General features: G+C 42.4%; 2 protein-coding genes across 9 annotated transcripts in view; one reads left to right on the top strand and one right to left on the bottom strand.

Annotated features, from left to right (window-relative positions):
• The window catches only part of LOC117144475 (segmentation protein cap'n'collar), a 37,311-nt gene extending 31,608 nt beyond the window's left edge, over positions 1 to 5,703 (top strand). For 3 of the 4 annotated variants that reach the window (XM_033309648.1, XM_033309647.1, XM_033309649.1), the window contains 2 exons: positions 2,310 to 3,562; positions 3,634 to 5,703. In XM_033309648.1, coding sequence (XP_033165539.1) covers positions 2,310 to 3,562; positions 3,634 to 3,993 — 1,613 coding nt within the window. In that variant the 3' untranslated portion in view covers positions 3,994 to 5,703. Of the gene's footprint in view, positions 1 to 94; positions 596 to 2,309; positions 3,563 to 3,633 lie in introns of those variants that run through there. The other variant, XM_033309650.1, reaches the window with a different exon arrangement.
• A 66-nt stretch (positions 5,704 to 5,769) lies between these two features.
• Positions 5,770 to 21,343, bottom strand: LOC117144477 (G protein-activated inward rectifier potassium channel 3). 5 transcript variants are annotated; one of them, XM_033309653.1, is made up of 4 exons: positions 20,758 to 21,343; positions 8,307 to 8,421; positions 7,249 to 7,969; positions 5,770 to 7,191 (listed from the first exon to the last, which is right to left on the bottom strand). In XM_033309653.1, exons 1-4 carry the CDS (start codon positions 21,141 to 21,143, stop codon positions 6,473 to 6,475), a joined length of 1,941 nt encoding a protein of 646 aa, XP_033165544.1. In that variant the 5' UTR covers positions 21,144 to 21,343; the 3' UTR covers positions 5,770 to 6,472. The 5 variants fall into 5 exon arrangements, with proteins under 5 accessions (XP_033165544.1, XP_033165547.1, XP_033165548.1 ...); XM_033309656.1 differs by lacking the exon at positions 20,758 to 21,343 and adding an exon at positions 16,445 to 17,394; XM_033309657.1 differs by lacking the exon at positions 20,758 to 21,343 and adding an exon at positions 16,451 to 17,394.
• Positions 21,344 to 21,557: the final 214 nt, after the last annotated feature.

The raw sequence follows: 21,557 nt of genomic DNA, 5'->3' as shown, positions 1-21,557 counted from the left end.
CAAGTCCACTCGGCCCATGAGCTTTTTTTACAGTTTATCGTTCTTGCGCGATTAGCATACAAAATTTTGTACAATTAGTTCACAGTTTGCCCGAGTGATCGTGTGTAGAAGGGAGCGGGCGCTCAGGTTTCGCGATTGCCACTCACTTGCGATTCAAACGACAAATAAAAAAGCGAAAATACCAACAACAACAAACGACGAAAAAAAAGCACTCAAAAGCAGGGCGGAAAGCAAAGCGAAAAGAACAGAGCGCGAGTCAGAGGCAAATCAGTCGAACACGAACAATCGAATACGATAGTAAAGTAAATATTAGAACCGACGCGACTCGAAAATCCATATAGCCATATATATGCACACACACATACCTATATGCGGTAAAGATCGCAACGCGCAACGTGCCGTAGAGTTAATGTAATTAGCATAACCAATTTAATAAAATAATGACGCATTTCGATTCAGTGTAGCTGATATACGATCGACGTACCTATGTATTAATGTACATAGCTATATAATTTAGCTCAGTGAGTTCTAATTCGGCGAATTTCGAGCGTTCTGTAGCAGCATCCCAAAAACGGTGAACGGGGCAATCCAACAGGTGAGAGTGAGTGAGATCGGGGAAAATGGAAAATGCTTTGCATGGTGTTATTTTCGGTGTTGCCAAAAAAGAATAAGAGCGAAAGCCCTCAAAAATATTTTACTTGTGACCGCGTAACAATTTTTTCATTAGTCATGCCGCACGGCGATCTTTTTGCTGTTTCTGATATCAGCGGAACGTTCTTCGCTCTCCCTCTCTCGAGCGCTTTCCTAGCCTCTCCCGCCACCGCTGCCTAATGCCCGCTCAGCAAGTTTTTTTTTTCATTTCGCTTATTTTATTATTTGCCCGCCTGTTTGCTGTTTACTATTTTTAAACTGCTGAGTCATCGCTATTCGAAACAATAACGTTAAAAAAAGCTCGGAAGAGCATAGGAGAGTAGAGGCACATGAGTAGTTGCTAATCTCTTGACGCGGAATTCCAAAGGAGTTGCTGTGGAGTTCACGTTCTTGAGATCGGCATAAAAATTATAACGTAAGTGGGTTACGTCCTAACGAAACAAAGACGGTCTCAATTTGGATTTTCATATTGTTATTAAGCTTTTTTTTTCTGCACATCATGAAACGTGTCACTGGCTTTAACGGTTATCTTTATGGTTTCCGTTATGTCTTGCGCTCAGTTCGTCGCTGATAACTCTCCTGCACAGTTACAGTGCACTATCGATATGGAGAACCCATAAATACGAGCATTACTGTTATTTATACGACTAGCTTCAGTAGGAAAATATTATTTTGATCAAGTTGATATTGCATATGAGAAACTGGAAGCAAAGAGCATTATAAACATTATGTCTAAAAATAAAGTTTGTACGTTGTTAAAGGTTCATAAAACAGAGCTTTCGTTATAAAGAGAGTGCCCCGTAATCGTATACGTGCTCATACAAAGTATCGCATTTTGTCAAGTCATCAATGTTTATGGTTTAAGCTTTGACCTTGCCCACAGAGGGTATAAATACACGAGAGCTTGTCCCAATCAGCTTACGAATTGATTTGTCTAATTAACTGCAGGCGCGCAATAATGCCAGATTGCACATGGAGATTATGTGTTTTTGGTTAGACCAGAAAACCAAAAAATATGCCCCTTGGCCGTGTCGTTTGTTCTCCGTTTAGACTGTGATTAGATACACAGGGGGCAGCAGATCTGACTCCTTCTTATCAGCAGGCGGCGGGGCCAGAACGATGTGGAAAGGTGGCCAGGTATTTGCGAAACAGCAAAAAATAACTGGGAGACGCACACGAGCTCTTCCCCACACACGCACACACTCATTCCTTATCGACCGAGATAAGATAAGTCCAGTGAAATATGGAAAATGACTGCACAGTTTTTAGTATTTCTCCTCACTTCGAACAGCGAAACTGAATGCTAGTCGTAAATTTGTGCTGAATAATCGAAGCTGCGAGTGACTCAAGACGTTTCTTGCGATAAGGGCGATCCTCCCCAATCAAGACCGTCTACTTGAAGTGGGTCAGGCCGAAAGCAGTAGCACCAGTTGGGAAACTAGTTCGTTTTCGATCAATTGGGAAGATAGTTTAAAATAATATTGCATTTGCAAGTGTAAATATTTCCATCGCACAATATGAAGTTCAATGGAAAACTTGTCAGCTGATAACACCTAAAATATATACTTGGGTTCAAGTAGTAGTAAGTGATTATACTAAGGTTTAACTACTGATCCATTAATGTACTCTACTAACTAACCTACTATCTTTCATTGCAGGCTTCTGTCGCATGGTTGACAACAGCACTAGCAACAACTCCTCGGTTCTGGGCTTGCCCAGCAGTGGACATGTTAGCAACGGCTCCGGTAGCTCGGCACAACTTGGGGCGGGAAATCCGCACGGTAACCAGGCCAACGGAGCGTCCGGCGGTGTGGGCCCAATGAGTGGCTCGGCCGTGGGAGCTGGAGCAACAGGAATGACCGCCGATCTCTTGGCCAGCGGCGGTGCAGGAGCACAGGGCGGTGCGGATCGCTTGGACGCGTCCAGCGACAGTGCTGTCAGTTCGATGGGTTCCGAGCGAGTGCCGTCCCTCTCCGACGGCGAGTGGGGTGAGGGCAGTGACTCCGCCCAGGATTACCATCAGGGCAAGTATGGAGGCCCCTACGACTTCAGCTACAACAACAATTCGCGGCTTAGCACCGCCACACGTCAGCCGCCGGTGGCGCAGAAGAAGCATCAACTGTACGGCAAGAGGGATCCCCATAAGCAGACACCTTCGGCTCTGCCACCAACAGCTCCACCAGCAGCCGCGACTGCAGTCCAATCGCAGAGTATCAAGTACGAGTACGATGCTGGATACGCCTCCTCGGGAATGGCCAGCGGTGGAATCAGTGAGCCAGGAGCGATGGGGCCCGCTTTATCCAAGGACTATCATCATCATCAGGCTTACGGCATGGGAGCCAGTGGCAGCGCCTTTTCCGGCGACTATACAGTACGACCATCGCCCAGGACTTCGCAGAATTTGGTGCAACTAAATCATACCTACTCGCTACCCCAGGGAAGTGGATCCCTTCCCAGACCCCAGGCACGCGATAAGAAGCCTCTGGTTGCCACTAAAACCGCATCGAAGGGAACGAGTGCCGGCAACAGCAGCAGTGTTGGCGGAAACAGCAGCAGCCTGGAGGAAGAGCATCTGACACGCGATGAAAAGCGCGCCCGATCCCTGAACATACCCATTTCAGTGCCGGACATCATCAACCTGCCCATGGACGAGTTCAACGAGCGCTTGTCGAAGTACGACCTTAGCGAGAACCAGTTGTCGCTGATTCGCGACATTCGTCGGCGTGGAAAGAACAAGGTCGCTGCCCAGAATTGCAGGAAACGCAAATTGGACCAGATCCTGACTCTCGAGGACGAGGTGAATGCGGTGGTTAAGCGCAAGACCCAACTCAACCAGGACCGGGATCATTTGGAGAGCGAACGCAAGCGCATCTCGAACAAGTTTGCCATGCTGCATCGTCATGTCTTCCAGGTAGGTGTCACTCAAATGCGGAAATGCACAGACTTAATATTAATAAACTAATTAATTTCTTTATCTTGCAGTACCTACGGGATCCCGAGGGAAATCCCTGCTCGCCGGCGGACTACAGTTTGCAACAGGCTGCCGATGGCTCTGTCTACTTGCTGCCCCGGGAAAAGTCCGAGGGTAACAACACGGCTACGGCTGCCTCAAATGCTGTTTCGTCGGCCAGTGGAGGAAGTCTGAATGGCCACGTGCCCACTCAGGCTCCGATGCATAGCCATCAGAGCCACGGAATGCAGGCGCAACATGTGGTCGGTGGGATGTCGCAGCAGCAGCAACAGCAGTCGAGGCTGCCTCCACACCTGCAACAGCAGCATCATCTGCAGTCGCAGCAACAGCAGCCGGGAGGTCAGCAGCAACAGCAGCACCGCAAGGAATGAAAGTACCTGTTGCGAATTGCCGCAACTAAGAGTTGGTTCACTAGTTTCCAGCGCGGGCAGCAGCATCGATCCGAGCAGCAGCAACAGCAACAGTTTGATTACCGCTACGACATGATGAATAACAGTTATCTGTACTACTGAGCGGCGATTTGGATATTCTACTTCTTGTTTTAGATGCCTCATGTTGCTGGCAACATCTGATGCACCTGCTGCTAATCTGCCCATTGGAGCTGTTTCATTTATCGCACCAATCCTCCCATTAATGGTTTACTCATTTAGTCAGCATGATTGTTATTTATTTTTTAATTAATTGATTATTTGGACTCGTCCAAGTTCGTCTTGCATGCTGTTGTCCCTTCTGGACAGCGCATGCGAAGCCTTTTACTTAATTGCAATTAATGAAAAACAAAACTTGTGATAAAACAGCTCTTTTACTCCGAAATCTTTGCGCCCCGAAGGGCAAGCTGACAGAAAAACGTGCAAAAACAGATCCGAAAGAATGTAATTAAATATGCTTCACATGAATTTGTAAATCAGTAAACAACTCACATTCAGAACCAATCCCACTCATCCATTTCTCATCGTCACGTCGTCCAACAATATTTGATGGTGAAACCGTTTACATCTCTATAACATTAGCTTGTAAAATATGAAAACACAAAGATGGATGAAAAGAAAAATGTATAAAATAGACGATAGGAAATACACACACACACAAAACGATTGTAAAGGTTGGAAATATTGCTGGACATTTCATGAATTACGGGCGTATGACATATACTTGTAAGCTATAATCTAGTGAAAGATCTACCACAGCGGTGAATAGTTGTAAATCGTTCTAAACTCATAAGGCATTTATCAAAATCCCATACACAAAAAATAACACAAATTAGCCTCACTTTCGAGCTATAGCACACAGCATCTGTAAATACATAATTTAAACGTAGCTAACATTTAATCAACCAGCGCTAGGCTAAAGCAACAATGAGTGTGCTAACACACCTCAAAGAAACTAAAGAAAATACTAAAAAAAAAGGGAAAGAATCGAAAAAATTTAAACAAAAATAATTGCTCTTGCTAGAGCGTCCCGTTAACTGTCCTTGAAACGGTTTAGTAGATAAGCGATTAAGAGATATTAATATTTAATATTCTTAAAAATGTCCTACAGCATAAAGAGTTAAACTTTAAACTAAGCCACAGCTACAGATACGATATCAACTTAAGGAAATCCCATACGAAAACAAAACATAAATATATTGTTAATATAGGCATATGTATTTTAATTGTTGTAATGAATTTCGCGCACATTTGAAAATCGATTGTTGCAAGTCGAAATCGAAAAGTACGAAATTCAATAAAAAAGCGCAACTTTAATAAAAAGATTATTTGTTGTAAATTGAAATTGAACTAATTATTACCTACTATTGTACTACTACGCCTACGGACATAAAAAATACATAAAAACAAACCCTTCGCGTATTCTATTAACATAAATTTTGGTATGAGGAGTGTTTAGATACCAAGAATGTCCTTGTTGTGCTATCAACAGCTTCCAAGGATCTCTGAGCACCTTTGACCAATCCCTGTACTTGTATGTCGCTATATATTTGTGTATGTTTCATATGAGAAATTTGTATGCTTTAAAAATGATAAACTTTTCCTCAGCTAAACAAAGAACGTCAAAATTAAAGAAAAAACACTACAAAAATATATGAACTGTCTTTCATTTGATTGATATTATGCACTACCCTGAATATCCCAAATAAAACGCATCGGTTAGATTCTTTTCATTCCATCTTATGGTTATATTCACCGTCTTTCATTTGCACAATCTGGGCGAAGCTTAAAATTAAAATTCATTTATCAATCACTCTCACATACGCATACAATTTTATTGTCCACTCTTTATGATAATTGAAGCTTTTGTTTTTGAAACAGTATATGGATTAAAATGTACATTCTCTATCTCATTGAAGTGAGTAATATTATAGAATAATCGGTTTAAAGGGAATTTTCAATTCCGCTGCGTCTTCGCATAAATTTCATGTTAAGTGAGCCGTTTAAAGATTTATCTAGTTGTCTAAGTTGCAGCATTTTGGTTTCTGGGTCTCACATCTTACTTTGCGTTAATATCAATTTGTAACTTAACTATAGTAAATTCAACACAAGTAAAGCTAACAACGTGAATCATTCATCAGCTTAGCCTAGACATATACATGTACAATCGTTTCAGGGTTAGTAGTAAGTAGAGTAGAGTAGGTGGGTAACAATCAGATTGTCTCCACTTCAGCAGGAAAGGGGGATTTTTGAGGGGCGTTCACAGCTGCAGCAGCTCTATGGCTATGACAGATGAGCTCTCCATGGAATTTCGCTTAGCTTAGTTTGAGTTAGAATTATGTATAGTGGGAGCCTATGCTTAACTAGAATACAACATCAGATAACTGACGGACAGGGCGGGGAAGCCACTCAATTAATAATATCAACAAATGGAATCGATGGGCAGCTGATCCTGCTTGATGCTAAGACGGCGGGGATTCGACTTGTGTCTACCACCGCCTCCTCCTCCACCACCAGAACCGGCCACAATGGTGATGCCTCCTCCGGGTCCGCTGGCAGCACTTCCTCCTCCGGTCAGCGTGCTCAGGCTATTGTTATTGCTGTAGTTGCTGCTGTTTATGGAATTTCCGGAGTTGGTCTTCTCGTTAATACTGGATAGGTTGGGGATGCTGGGCGCCGTTGTCGTGATGGTCAGGCCACCCATGGTGAACGAAGCGCCATGCTTGTTGTTATTCAGCGGCTCCAGCTCGCTGGCCAGCACGCCGTTGGGTATGGAATGGGAGCGTATCTGCAGGCGGCCAGAGTCCAGCGATTCGTCGCTCGCCGGATCCAGATGATCCACCGAGGCGGCGGAGGCAATGCGCTGGAACAAGCTGGCCGAGAGCGTGCGATCCGCAAAGGGTGCATTCACACACTTGGCGCTCTTCGAGTACTCCGACTTAAGCTCGTCCAGCTGCTTGGCGCTGCACAGCGGAGTGTCCACGTCGTAGGTGTTGTTGAATAGCGTGTAGTCCACCTCGTACTCGCCGGTCTCCTTGCGGAAGGACACCACATTCACGAAGCGATGGCCCCACAGCACCTCCGAGGGCAAGTAGCTGCTTCTGGCCTGTGTGGTCATGCCTGTGGACTCAATGACACCCTCTGAAATCGATAAGCTATTAGTTTACATTTCTAGGAAGTGAATATGATAAAACGCACCAAGCATAACCACCACTTCGAAGCGTTCCTTTAGCATATCGGAGGCGGAGAGCATGTACAGTGGACTGTTCCTATCAATCTTGTGCACTATGGTCGTGGGCCAGATGAACATCAGCCGATCCTCTCCACCATCGGCTCCGATGTGCAACTCCTGCTGGTAGAAGGGCAGCACCTCGCCCTCCTTCGTCACCTTCTTGCGGATGATCTGGGCCCGCACATGGGCCTCGATGATGTGCGACTTGCGCATGTCTCCCACACGGAACATCAGGCATGGAACTCCATCCCGGTGGCAGATCACAGCATTGCGCGAGAAGAGCAGCGTCTGGGCACGCTTCTTGGGACGCGACAGCTTGGCAAACACAATGCCCACCATGAACGCCTGGATGAAGACACCCGTGATGCACTGGATACACATCGTGAATATCGCCTCCGGGCACTCCTCCGTCACATAGCGATTACCATAGCCTATCGTCGTCTGGGTTTCCACCGAGTACAGGAAGGCGGACATCATATTGGAGACCTGTGTTACGCACACCGTGTGCGTCATGTTGGCCACCAGATCGGGTGACTGGTTCTTGAGATTGGTGTACTCCAGATCATTGTGTGCATAGGCGATGATCCACCAGATGAATCCAAAGAAGGCCCACGAGAACACGAAGCTGGCGGCGAAGACGAGCAGCGTCCAGCGCCACTGGGCGTCGACCAGGGTGGTGAAGATGTCCTGGAAAAGGAAAAAGGGTTAAAGGTTAGTATGGAAAGTTGGAAGTTGGATGAAAACAAACAACATTTGCTTTAGGTATATAATATATTATACTAGATGGTTATGTTCCATAAATTCTTTGTATACTTTCGACATATATTTAATTTTGGAATTCCGCGTGCGAAGCACAAATCAATTTACATAATTGTCGCCCAAGTCTCGCGGTGACTGGCGTTATGCAAACCCGCGAAGGAAGTCTAAATATACCCCACAAATCGAACGCAAGTGGGCCGGCAACTAGATATAGCCACGCACTGCCACGCCCCGTAACAACCGCCGCCCATCGCCCACCGCTCACCTGCAGATAGCGACGCCGTCTCTTGGCCACATTTCCCTGCACAACGTTGCACTCGCCGTGCTTGAAGACCACACGTTTTCGAACACGCCGCGAACTGAAGCGTGTCTGCCGGTACCTGAAACGGAACAACAAGATGTAGATAGATTGACACATTAGTGTGGCACGGAAATAGATGCTAGGGATGATCTATTGGGTAAGGCTTCGATTGGGCATTTCACTTTCAAGTGCAGCGGATGGCTCTTATCCACTGCGGAGGCATTTACACAATCTTCAAAGGGGCTCACAAAAGCTATATTTGCGTACCTAGTCTATTTGCATTTTTGATAAGAGACCACTTATTTGTGTCTGGTGAACAATTCCTTATCGATGTAAGGTATTCTATATATAGTCAATTGCACTTATTTTTAACGTAGTAACTTATTTGATAATATGTAAGGAAAATAATATAAAAACCCTGGATGTTTTAATTGTGGAACACACCCTCTATAACAATAAGAAGAAGTTCAGTTCAGCACAATGCAAAAATATATCATATCAGTCCATTATAGCCGGCCTTTGTTCGGATTGATAAAGGATGGCAACAACAGGAAGTCAGAAGACAAAAAACTACTGATGCTTGTCGCTCTCACCGATAATACAAATCTATAGTTATCAGTAGTGCGGGGTATTATGCGAATGTCTGATTTATTTACCAAATCATAGCTTGGAGCAATATGCTCGAGAAGCACACTACAAACACAAGACCGATAAAAAAAAGCAGCATGAGGAGCATTTGGCGATGATCAATTGATGAGATTTCGGGTACCAGGGTTACGCATCCGCCACGATCACTTTTAATACCCTGGAATTTGTGCAGGATTTTAGTTATAACCATGGAAACTTTGGCGATTATCAGTTGCTGATACTGCGAGTACACCAGGTATATTCGCAAGATCCCCGCGATCACTTGACCGAGCACTTTATGTTTAATAAGTTGCTGATACTACGAGTACCAGGGATCCACTGGAGCCACATGGAATGATTATTAAGAGACCGTAGTCGAATTAGTACTGAGTGGACCATTTGGCGAGCTCTGGACGATCGGCTCTAACTGTATTTTGTAGTAATCGCTAACTGTAAGGCACTCTTCCCCAAGCAGCTGACTTTTGCAGTTTGCGTTTCACTTTCCTTTACTTTGATATTTACATGTCCATTTATACATATTTCGTATTCGTCTCATTTACTCAGTTTATCAGTCCGCTCTGCTTCTGCTTTGTGCACTGAAATCCACTAGAATATACAAATGTACATAGTACATACATGCAAATCTGCCCACTCTCTTTGGGGAACTGAGCTTTAAAGCGATTATCAATTGTTCCAAGTGGAGCTTGAGTGTAGAACGGAGGAGGTAAAATCCATTTTAATTCCAGGGTGAGAGGTGGCGATAAGGAGGAACTAATGGCACGATGGAATCGGAAACTAATTGAGCTGGTTGAGACGATTGGTTTCGGAATGGTTGTTTGCATGTCATCCATCTATCATTACCGATTTGTATGTGTATTTAAATCGGATTTTGAATTTTTAAACAAAAAAAAAACCTATGAACTTAAATATTTGAACAAATATTTGGACGATATTTTAGTTTGTAAACAAGACTCATAAATATTTCAAAGATTATTATTTTATAGACTTCGTTACTAATTATTATGTTAATTGTTAGACGCAATACGACCAGTGCTTACTATTAGCTTATAGTAAATATTATTCCATCGTGCTGATAAGAAATCTATCTGAATCATTTAAATGGCCAATAACAAACATAATCTCTAAACAATAAATACTTATTATTTTGAATGCTTTAGATTGCTTAAAAGTTCGTATTAAAATAAAAAAACGCTGTCGCTATGAGTCATCGAAATGTGAGAGATTTAACATGTACATGTACAACCTCATTAAAATTAAATAAAATCGATAAAAACATAAATGTGAGAGAAATTCTCAGAACAATGTTACCTGCCAGGTGAAACTCAGCCAAAATTCGTAGAAATCTCCGGGCGACAACAGTGCCATTAGAGTTCGTTAGTTTAAATCTGATGTTTTGCTCATGCAAATAAACCGGCTCAGACCGAGTGCCCCACCATTGTTATTGTTATTGTTATTATTTTGTTTATAATCGCTTTTTTTTGTGACTTTTATTTTGGTTTGCCAAATGCAATAACCGGTTGACGACCAGGGAGTAAAGTGTGCAAAACAAGTTCAATGGAACAGGCGACACATATGAACTAATATGATATCAGCTCGTATTCAAGATTTCCGAGATAGGGAAGTGAGTGGGAAAATGACGAGCCATCAAAGGTGTATTATATTCAGGGGGAATCTAACTAACTGGAGGCCAGATAAGCGCTCCTTGGGTTAAGGCCCGCAATTAAAGCTCAGCCTGTGCGCTAATCGAGGCAATTGAAACAAAGACGTCAAAACAGAACTAACCTTGGACAAGATGAACTCGCCGAAAGGTGGGAGGGCTGGAGGTGAAGCCCCTTTTAGGTTGCTTAAATAGCATTTCAAATAGTTGTTCAATCACCTGGCTAATGGCCAACAAATTGTTTGACGGGCTAATGCAATTGGGCCATCTGCTAATGCAGTTTTATATATCGAAGGTGCAAATAAGTTGACCATGGTCATGATCATAATCGAAACTGAATTGTTGAGCTCGTATAGCAACAGCAGCTGACGTCATTGATCTGGCTTGGATCGCTTTCTGGCCCAGAGGAAATGCATTCAGTGGAGTACTTTAGAGTATATATAGTGCATACAGACAACTGCCTGCAATTGCTGTCCATAAATCATGCTGAGACAGTCAGACAAATTTACAGCACGTTTCGTAGTAAAAAGCCGTGTTGAAAACAAACTTATTCCGGAAGCCCCTATAACCTTAACTAATGATGATTCAATTTTCCAACTAATCTATTTAATGCTTTAACGTTACGATAACGTAGATAGATTTATTTGACAATGATTTACGTTTACAAAACGTACTGTACCTGCAGTTCTGCTGAATTCTTTCGCTTTGCCAAATTTCAAATGGCAAAAGTGAAAAGTATAATTATGAATTTGCATATAAATATACATAAGATGTCAACAGACAATTTGGCCACTCAGCGAATTCGTGAACATTGCTTACCAAAGAGGAAAAAACAAAGGATTGGTGGCGAAGAAAACATCCTTTTCTATATTTTATATGAACTTTGATCAGAAAAAACATATATATAATGAATATAATGGGCATAACGCCCAGAATCGAATGGAAACGCCTTTCGGGCAAATATTTATGCCGCATTCGATTAAACATTATAGATCCGATTGCGCAGATGCATATATAGTATAGATACATATGTATCTGTATCTATGTGCAGCTGTACACATGTTCTTATGTATAGTACGGAGATCGTGGCGAGTTCAGCTGTTTAAATAACCTTCAAGGGTGAACACGTAAGCCATTATAAAACCAAGTAAAGTTATGGAATGTGATCTGTGGAGTGCATAGGTCTCTGTAGAACCGGTGTGCTAACTGGATTTTACCAGAATATGGATATAGAATTAGTAATTAATTATCAATCAAATAATAACTATAAGCAGTACAACAAGCCTTTCTACCCTGTAATAGCTTGAAGATCAATGATCTCTCAGAGTTCCCAAATTTCACTCTCACTTTGATTAACACTCCAAGCAGCTAAATGATCATCTTTCGATTGATACCCCGATTCGATGATCGATCTTGTCCACCTGGGATTTACCTGAGAAGCTCCTCCCGCCACGACTGTTCGCTGGAATGGGTGGCTCTGTAGACGATCATCGAGAGTCGACTTAAACTGCGACGCAGCTCAGACATCTTGGTGCCTTTGATGGATGGATTGTCCTGGGATCACGCGACTTGTTCGAGCGAACAAGGCAATACTGTTGGTTGCGATTAATTGAGTGTCTGTGCTGTTGCTCTGCTTTTTTTTTTTTAGCGAATATAAAAAACACAATCAAGGGTTTTCTCTTGCTCTAGTTTGTCATTGTTATAAAAATAAAGCACAGGCAATATTTCAGCCGAAGACGACGACGTGCCGAAGAGGCTAGTAAATCACAGTAGCGAGATCTCAGCATTTCGAGCGAGTTGCAATGATCTCGTTTGTCAAACTTTCAAATTGCGCCACTTTTCAGCCGGTTAATTAACTTGTATGTCGCGTAGAATTTCACGCCTTTTGCGCTTTTTGTTGTATAGTTCTTAGTTCTTTTTTTTAACGTTTTGTATCGGTTGTGTGAACTGTGCGATCGAACAACTTTTTGCCAACTGCTCGACGAGCAAATTGAAATTCGCCCTCGTCGCTGCAAACAAAATTCAGTGTTGATATTAGTCGTCCCGCTGTCCGCACCGCTCCCCCGCCCCCCCTCGTCGATATATGTATGTACATGTTCTACGCTCACTGACAGCGGATTGTATTTTTTGTTGTTGGACCGCCGCCTCATTTACTCATTTCACCTAATTACACATGCATGTATGCCTGGTATCTATAAACAATTGGAATGCCAGTTCCTATTTATCAGATACCCCGCACCAATACACAGCCACACGTGGCTATCTGTTTGCCTCATTAACGGTGTTTGCCCGCGATTGACACATGCCACACCTGATGGATCCCAATTGATCACATATTTGCATTATGCTCACATATAATATATAATTATTTCAATATTGTGCGTCAATTCGATGATGTGAATTTGTTTTTCTTAGTTGGGGCGATTTAATTTGGAAACGCAGAAGACGCAGGATCGCCAGTGCCAGATATATATGGCATATAGAATACGCTCCGACTTATCCCCCATGAACCGGTTCGTTCTGCCACCGCCTCGCACTTTGCTCGTTCGAAAATAGCCAGAATTTCCCGCATGGGAAATACCAATACAGATCGTTCGAAAGTTGAATGAACCAATTTTGGGCTAAAACAGCTAGCTCTTTTTAAAGTTGGTCTGCTATCTCGAGTGCCCACTGTCATCTATCTAATCACAGCCGAAAAAATAAAAACAATAACAAAAAATAGCCCAGCCAAAAAGGAAAATATTGCTGACCGAAACGGAAAGAACCCGTCTGAGCCCATAAGACCCATGAGTAATTTCTTACAGGGAAAGAGCGCCAACTAAGATTCTCCAAGCCACTTCCACTGGTTATTAACCACTATCCAGTGACGTCAAGGATGTGACGCATTTTGCCAGTAATCGCAGCATTTGTAGTCAAGTGTTGATATCGGTGTAAAGATATACAATCTTATAAATATGGCCGGTCTTATTTAGTGGCGACCATAACTATGACTAAACGGTTGACAGTCCAAACGAAGTTCGGCTATTTTTGGTAGCAAGTAGTCAGCAGAAGATTTCATAAACTTATGGAAAGATCATATAAGTCCAAGTGACTTAGTTATGAGTTGAGATAGGCCGAACCTTGTGGGACTGGAAAGTTCACTGACTTAACCTCGAAAGGCTTTCTTGAGTTTATAATACCTTGAAACTAGAACTGAACTAAACTGAAAAGATAAACTTAATCCATGCAAAGTCTGGTCGAAGATCTTTGTACTTTTTTATATGATAAAATATGATAAAATGATAAAATGATAAAATGTTTCTGATCAGTCACGCCACAATTTGATATGAAAAACCAATAATAATCTCGTGGCTCGCAATCGATCGCTAAACGTTTATAAGCCTCATTATCTGCAGAATTTCCCCAGCTAAATCTTAAACGAAAACATTAATTTTAGCGCCCGCTGGGATATTATTAGCTTTGTAGTCACGCCGGGATCGTGTGTCTTCATCGGTAAACCAGAGCAAATAAATTGAGCAACCAATTAGCAAGTCTATTTATCAACCGCATTTTGTTAAGATATTGCCGCCGATGGCGTCTAGTAAGTTTCCACCTTGAATTGCGATCTCAATTAGTGTGCAAATAAAGAAATTAAGCACTCCTTTCCTTCCTCCGCTCACAGTAAATACCAAACAGATGTCTCAGTGTAAATATTAGCGCGAAATGCGAACCCGGCGGATATTTGCATTTGAAGTTATCGGTGAAATATTCATCATTAACTGGAAAAGTATCGGCTGTGTATCGGCATCTCCGGCTGTCATGGTCGGCAAGCGTGTCTCAAGTGAGTCATTTGGCACAACTCGAGTTGTGTAAAAATTCCGAATCCAACGCCAAAGATACAACCTCGATTCCACGTGCTAATTGGCGGACATTCGGCGGGGAGGGGCCTTATCATTCGCAGTTCCGTTTATCTGCCGTACTTGTGGCCTGCGGCGGCACACTTGTAAATAATGCCAAGAAGAGAGTACACAAGAAATAAACTGTGTAAATATTATGGCCATGTGACAAACGGAACCCGCTTGTCAGCAGCTTACTTCGAAAATGTTGCCCAAGAAATCCCAAAAAAAAAAATGGCTAGAAACCATCAGCATGCGCCGCTTGTTAAGCTAATGATTACACGCTTTCTGCATCCCAAAAATGCTCGGTGTACAGTCTGCGCAAAAGGTGCGACGCGATCATCAGTTATGGCACTGGAAAGTGGGTTTTATTGTTGAAAGTTCCGAAACTGGTGGAACATTTATTGCCAATTTATGGCAGGGAGTTAAAACGCAACGCTGCCGACTTTTACTTTTACTCCAAAAACAGAGTTTTCGCAAAGGCGTACTTGTATTTACTTCAAGTACAGTCTATTCAAATTGTTTATCTTCTTTTTTCCAGGAGATCGTTGTAACTGTTAATTGCTCTACCTATCAAAGCTGTTGCTCATTAAAGGAAATCTACAGTCAAATATTTATTTAAATAAAATTTGCATAACGCCCTAAGTCTTGACCTTCTTCGCGGTAACACCCTAAAATCCCCAGATAAGCAATTTCCTGGTATCTTTTTTAATGTTGTTTATCTTTGGCGGTTAAGACCTAATAGTTATAAATTTCGGCCAACACAAATAGACTTGAAGCTTTATAAATTGAGCAAACAAAGAAGCGTGCAGCGAACTCGAATATCTTAAGGCTTTAAGCAGGTAAAAATCCTTTGGCAAGCCCCAAGTGTGTTTATTTTTTTTTTGGGTCTGTGTCTGTGGCATATCGCCAAATTGGTAAGTAAATGCACGTTAAGCATTTCTCACCCGGCCTCCATTTTATTCATAAAGGTAAATGCCGGCGTTTAAATTCCACAGGCAGCACTTACACAGGAAGAAAAATGGAGATGAGCTGATGAACTAGTTAGTAGGTCATATAGCAACCTATATTGAACATATAAACAGATAGTTTAAATAAAACATTTATGATACGATTAAGGTGATAAATTATTAGTAACATACAAACAACCTAACTTCAATTTGCTTCTTTTTCTCTCTGTGTAGATTGATGTGAGGCAGACAGGGTCACGTCACCCGGCTTCCTGTGTAGGAGAGAGATAGAGGGATGCCGAGAGAGAGAGTTCCCTTGGGGTTGGGGGGTAGATGGATCTCAAACACATGTGCCACTCTTATACGCCGACAGCAGCAGCTGATGCAGCATTTCATTATAAGAGTTCGGTTGCCATGCCATGCTCATTATATACGCCTTGTTTTGTTTTGTTTTGGTTTTTTTTGTTCGTACTGTACCCTATATGCCACACACTATATCTCATACCCATGTGCACGATGCGTCGCCTTGCTCTCTGTCACAAGTTCACTCTGCTCGCGAGTTCAATGAAAACAAACTAGTTTTGCTGCCATTTGTTATGTTTTTCTCTTGTGGCGGCTAGCACGTGCTGCTTCTTCTCGCTTGCAAACAATGCATTTGGAAACCCGTCCATAAACTTAAAAGCCGCATGCGATAAATGAAATCGTTTAGCTGGGGGCATTTAAGCCAGGATTTTACACGGAGCAAAAACGAAGTGGTTTTTACTTCGAACTGATACATATGTGGCAATATTTCAGTGACTAACAGATTAGTCATCTTAAACTATTCATAGTAATTGGTCACCATTTAAAATATACTAAAATTAAAGCCTAAAACGATATGCTGCAAACCTAAAGATTGCCCCTTTGTACAAACTATTCTTATATTAATGTGTATATTTTTTGGTGAGTGTACTTGTGGCACTACCAACTTACTCATACATGGCATCCACCAGATCGCGCTCCCAGGTCATCAGACGCTTCATTTTGGCCAAAAGGAATTTCGTGGTGTTTTGTATGGACTCAAGGATTCCGATTCCGATTTGGCTACGGGTTTTCGGGATTTTGCACTGGCACGCGCTGCTGCGTTGTGTAACGTGTATATTGCTATGTAAATTTGCTGTTTCTGTCGCCGTTTGGGGATCTCTGTTTGGTTTTTATGCGATGGCAGCAACTGAAATGTAACGGCAACAGCGACGTCGGCAGAGATGTTGAGTTGACAGCTCCTCCACCGGGCAAAACAACAACGAAACGAAACAGTTCGCGGCAACCTTGGCTACACTTTGTTGTTGGTATTATTATTTATAATTTGGTTTTATAGTTGTAGTTGCTATTACAATTATGACGATTGAAAACAAAAGATTCGAGCACTTTTCAGATTAACTTTAATACTGTCGGCAAAGCGGATGACGTTATCGTTGGATAAACTCGTGTGTGAGGCAGGTTTCGGTTGCGGGTTTTTATTTTTGCGAACTTTTTTATGTATTTTCGATATTTATGAGGTGCTTCTCTCCCTTTTTTTTGTTGGGTGCTCTTTATCACAAATGCGTTCTTTTTGTGGTGGGAAAGGCAAATATGGTTTTTATTTTGAAGTAAACAAAGGCGAGCATAATTTGTTTTCCGAACGAATCGCTGCAGAGAGCGGTTGCACAGTTAGTTTTTTGTTAAAAGTGACACTTTGTGGCTAACGGTGAACTGTTAGCGATGACAGAACTGTTTCTAACGGTGTCTTTGCTGCCACTGGGCCAATTGTGGCACGAAATGCGTTTTAAGTAGCTCCGTGCTGCCTCTCTTTTGGGGATCTTGCAACGAGAGAGTGAGAGAGAGGACAGCGATGGAGAGCGAGCGAGAGCGCGGCGCAGGTGTATAACTTTCTGCGAAGACGGCTGAACTCAAACTGAAACGTTCGGTTGACAGCTTTGTTGCTTTTTATTATTTTGAGTTTAAAGTGGAAGACGCGATAGCAGCAATGCGGCAGCACAGCCGCAGCAGAGCAAAAGCAGCGGCAAAAGCAAAGGCAAAGCAAACACACAGAGTGACAACCGCGCGTTGCTAAAATCACACATACGCCCCGTTGGCAAACACTCTCAAGCATGAAATACAACAGCTGATAAATTCAGTTAATTTCTTTTGTTGTGAGAGATTAAGGGAAGGAGTGCGCAAGAGGGGAAGAGGAGAGCGAAACAGGAAGAACTCTCCTTATGCACAGAGAAAAACAAGAACTCAGAATCTAATTACTATATTCGCATAACATCATTTTCTTGATATTTTGGATCTATATCTGATAAATTATATCCTTTATAATATAAATATGGGATATTTCGAGTTTTTGAAATTCAGATAAGCTATTATTATACTTTTCTCTCTCTGTACCACTTTAATTCGCCCTTAAATCAGGCAATTAATGTCCCGAATTCGCCGCGTGTCCATAAACAGTTACATCGCCTGACAGCCGATCGTTTTAATAAATCGCCAGAGACAAAAGACACTTAAACAATATTCATAAGTCGGAAACTGGCGGGCAAAGCAAGCCGAGTACGAGTGCAAATCAAGTTTAAAGATTTTCGCCAATTAGCGCGCATAAAACTCAATTTATAACTGCAGTTTCATTAGTGTCATCAATGTGGACATGTGTGTAAATATTTATGCATACCATCAGACAGTGAAATACTAATATCTGCACGTCTCTATACACATATTTGTATATTAGCCACGATATGCGATAATCTGCTTATTCAATCACAATTCATTAGGTGATTAGCGGCCAATGGAAAAGAATCCGTATCTCCGTATCACCCAAAATAGATTCCGTGGTGCATGTGACTCCTGACGGACATCCCGTTGAAAAGTTACGTTTGCATTGCGACTAATTTATTGTCGGCTCTCGATTGCCCTGATATTTGATATCAGCGGTACGACTTTGCACACGACCAACTTGTAGGCTTCATAATCACCTGATGGACTCATGGACAAGTTAACAGATGGATCAAGCCATCAAGCACACTCTTACTCTCTTCAGTTAAGCTCAAGGATCAAGTAGTGCTGATTGTGAATGGTAATCCTTTGAGCAGTTATCATTTCATAGTATTCCCATTCAGACAGCAGTTACGTCTTGAGGCTTAGTAAATTTTTCAGAAAATGTAACTATTCTTTCCATCACATGATGGAAATGTCAAATATGGATCAATTCATCAGCCAACCCATCATTCCACTTCAAACACTTTTTAAATAGTCTGCTGTAAAGTATTAAAAACAACATGACATGGTTCTTAAGTTTTTAGACCCAAAAGCACCAAAAGTTAATCAAATGAATTGAAATACTAGCTAGTTAAAGATTATAGAAATTTAAGATAATAAATTGCACGTGGTAAATTGCACAAGTTTGCGGTCATCATGAAAAAACATGTTAGCAATATTGTCAAAGTACAGTCTGTGTGTTAGGCAAAATAATGATTGTTCAAGTTACCCCTCATTTTGCTAATTGTAGCGGGTTGCCAACACCTAAATGTTAAATGTCTGTACTTAGTACCGCTTGTAAAACGATTAAATAATTCCAGTTCTTTCCACAAATCAATTTACAACGTATGTGCGATAATTGACCGTTCGAATCTTGCCCAACCCACTGCCAAGTGGTCACAATCATCGGGTCGTTGAGCGGTGATTCCACATCGACTTATCGAATGGATCTATCATAATAAAAATAATTAATTTCCCTGAATCGTGAGCAATCGGCTATATTCGCTCGGACAGGCTCGAGTGGCGCACGATCGGCGACTACTATTGGCCAATATTGGCCAAATCAATTGTTGGCGGAAATGAGGCAAAAATCAATCATACGCACCGTGCGCCGCTGACAAAGATTGCGCTCTTCAAAAGAAAGTGTGTCGAATTGTGCCGCAGGGCACAATATATCAGCATCGAAAGCACTCAATATCTATTTATGGGCGGTGTGTCCGTGAGTAGCAAGCATAATTCTCGGCATCCACACAGGAAATTCCCGCGGATTCTTGATTCTGGCCAAATGCCAGAAAATTAGTGTAAGCCAACAGCGGCCGGCCGCCGAGCAGTTAACACGTTTTTAATTAACTTATGTGCAAGTGAATTAGTGGATTGCCAAACCGAAAATCGAGAATTCGAGGCTCCGCGGCGGCGCATTATGCAAATTTATGTCAAGGCAGGGGCAGGTGCAAGTCGTTGACTCTGGGCACTCGGTTATCGGTTCTCTGGGAGAACGTTCTTATAAACAGCGCGGAGTTTGCCGCGGCATTAATGCTCGGTAAACAGACACATGCGTAATGTCAGGGGCGTTCATTTCGGCACGGGTACCGCCGAGTCTCTATTCCCAATTAAGGCAGCCAGCATCTGAATCAGTATCTCCACACATGTATGTACATATATCTGGATCTAAATCACACGCTGAGCCAGAATCAACAGGCGGAAATAATATTTAATTGTCCACCCACTGTCGGTGCTCAAATCAAAATAATTCAATTTTGTCATTTCAGGCAATCAAGTCAAAAGGTTTATCTCGCTCTAGTGACTCGATTCTCGGTTCTCCGTTCTCAGTTCTCCATTCTAAACTGACCAACAGACGTCACCTCCATTTGCATATCAGAGTAACATATGAAAAAGAGTCTTGAGTAAAAGGCCACAAAATGCAGTCAGGGGGAAGTGCAGCAAATGCTGTTTGTTTACCGACAACACATTGCCATCGAGGTGTGTGGGCACCGATTAAGTGGATATATTCGAATTTGTGGTCTTGCACGACTGCAAGTTCTTGGAAATTTCCAGTTAAATTCTAAATATTGCCGATAGCTTACTTATTTAGAGCATTGCTATGATTTTGCATCACAAAGAGCTTCTTGGAATCAGTTACACAACAAATTTACACAGATAAATGAGGCGTTTAATCCACAAAGGATAACTACAAATAAACCACGACGAAATACTCAAAAACATTTCATTTCATTGTTAGACGCTTGAGTTCAAAATATTTTGGGATTAAAAGAAAGCAAATAAATATTGGGAAAAATGTGGCAGATAAAATAAAAATTTCATTGTTCGCTAATGAAGTTTGCTAGTAAAAATACCTCTTAGTATTGGCGTCAAAATAGCGTAGCTCTTGTTACCAAGAGCAAGTGAAAGAAACCCCCTTGTTTTATAACATAGCACTCAACGGGGCGTATGAGTAATGGAATATTACTCATACGCCATGTTGGTCAAAACATGAAAGATCTTATCTCACTCACCTCGTTAGTGGGCCGGGCGATTCGCTAACCGCTTTTATGGATCGCCGGATTTGCCGATGGAAGCTGCCCAAGATGGACTCCTTGCGGGAAAGTTGAGTTCCACTGCCGCTGGACTCGCCGCCGGTGGAATTGATGTTGGAGGCATAGGTTGAGGTACGCTTGTAGGTATCCTCCAGGCAGACGGCGCTCTGCTCGCTGGCAACTGCCGGATTGCTGGCTGCCACCAGTTGATCCACATTGAGGGGCGTCGTCTCCTTGGAGTCGTTGTTATTGCTACTACTGTTGCTCATCTTCACTATGATGGCCTTCTCCTTCTCCTCGGGCAGTAGCTTTGCCCAGGCATTCTCGCCCACCAGTTCCGATTTATCCACTATCATTTTTGGCATTGACTAGTTACGGCTAAATGTTTAAACTAACTGGCTGCACTGCGATATCTTTGGTATATATCTCGATTAGTCGCCGACTTGGGGGAGAATTATTCGTTATAAGGGAAAATTTGAATAGCTGTTGAGGGCGCGTTTCTTTTGCAGTCTGGAAAAGTGCGAGCCAATCATGGATGGTTCTTTGCTGGCGGCCACGTTGTTCTCTGCAACCGAAATGGAACACGAATGCGGGTTAGATTCATATGCGGGTTAGATTCATTTTGTGGTTAGAAAACTCGTGAATTGTACAAACTGCGGTTTTCATTCATTATCGTTATCATTATTATCGTCGCGTCTTGTGGTGCTCATCTCGAATGGGGACCAACTTGCGATTTTGTGGTCCTATAAAATTCTACTAAATCAATCTATTTTTTAACA

This window comes from Drosophila mauritiana, chromosome 3R (assembly GCF_004382145.1).
Source record: "Drosophila mauritiana strain mau12 chromosome 3R, ASM438214v1, whole genome shotgun sequence".
Lineage (NCBI taxonomy): Eukaryota > Metazoa > Arthropoda > Insecta > Diptera > Drosophilidae > Drosophila > Drosophila mauritiana.
This window is presented reverse-complemented; position numbering and strand designations above follow the sequence as displayed.

Excerpts from the sequence above, each read along its gene's own strand:
- LOC117144477 (XM_033309653.1), bottom strand. The coding sequence starts at position 21,143 with ATGCCAAAAATGATAGTGGATAAATCGGAACTGGTGGGCGAGAATGCC. Across the intron at positions 8,422-20,757 it reads TCGCCCGGCCCACTAACGAG|GTACCGGCAGACACGCTTCA; the intron begins GTGAGTGAGATA and ends GTTCCGTTTCAG. Across the intron at positions 7,192-7,248 it reads CGAAGTGGTGGTTATGCTTG|AGGGTGTCATTGAGTCCACA; the intron begins GTGCGTTTTATC and ends TATCGATTTCAG.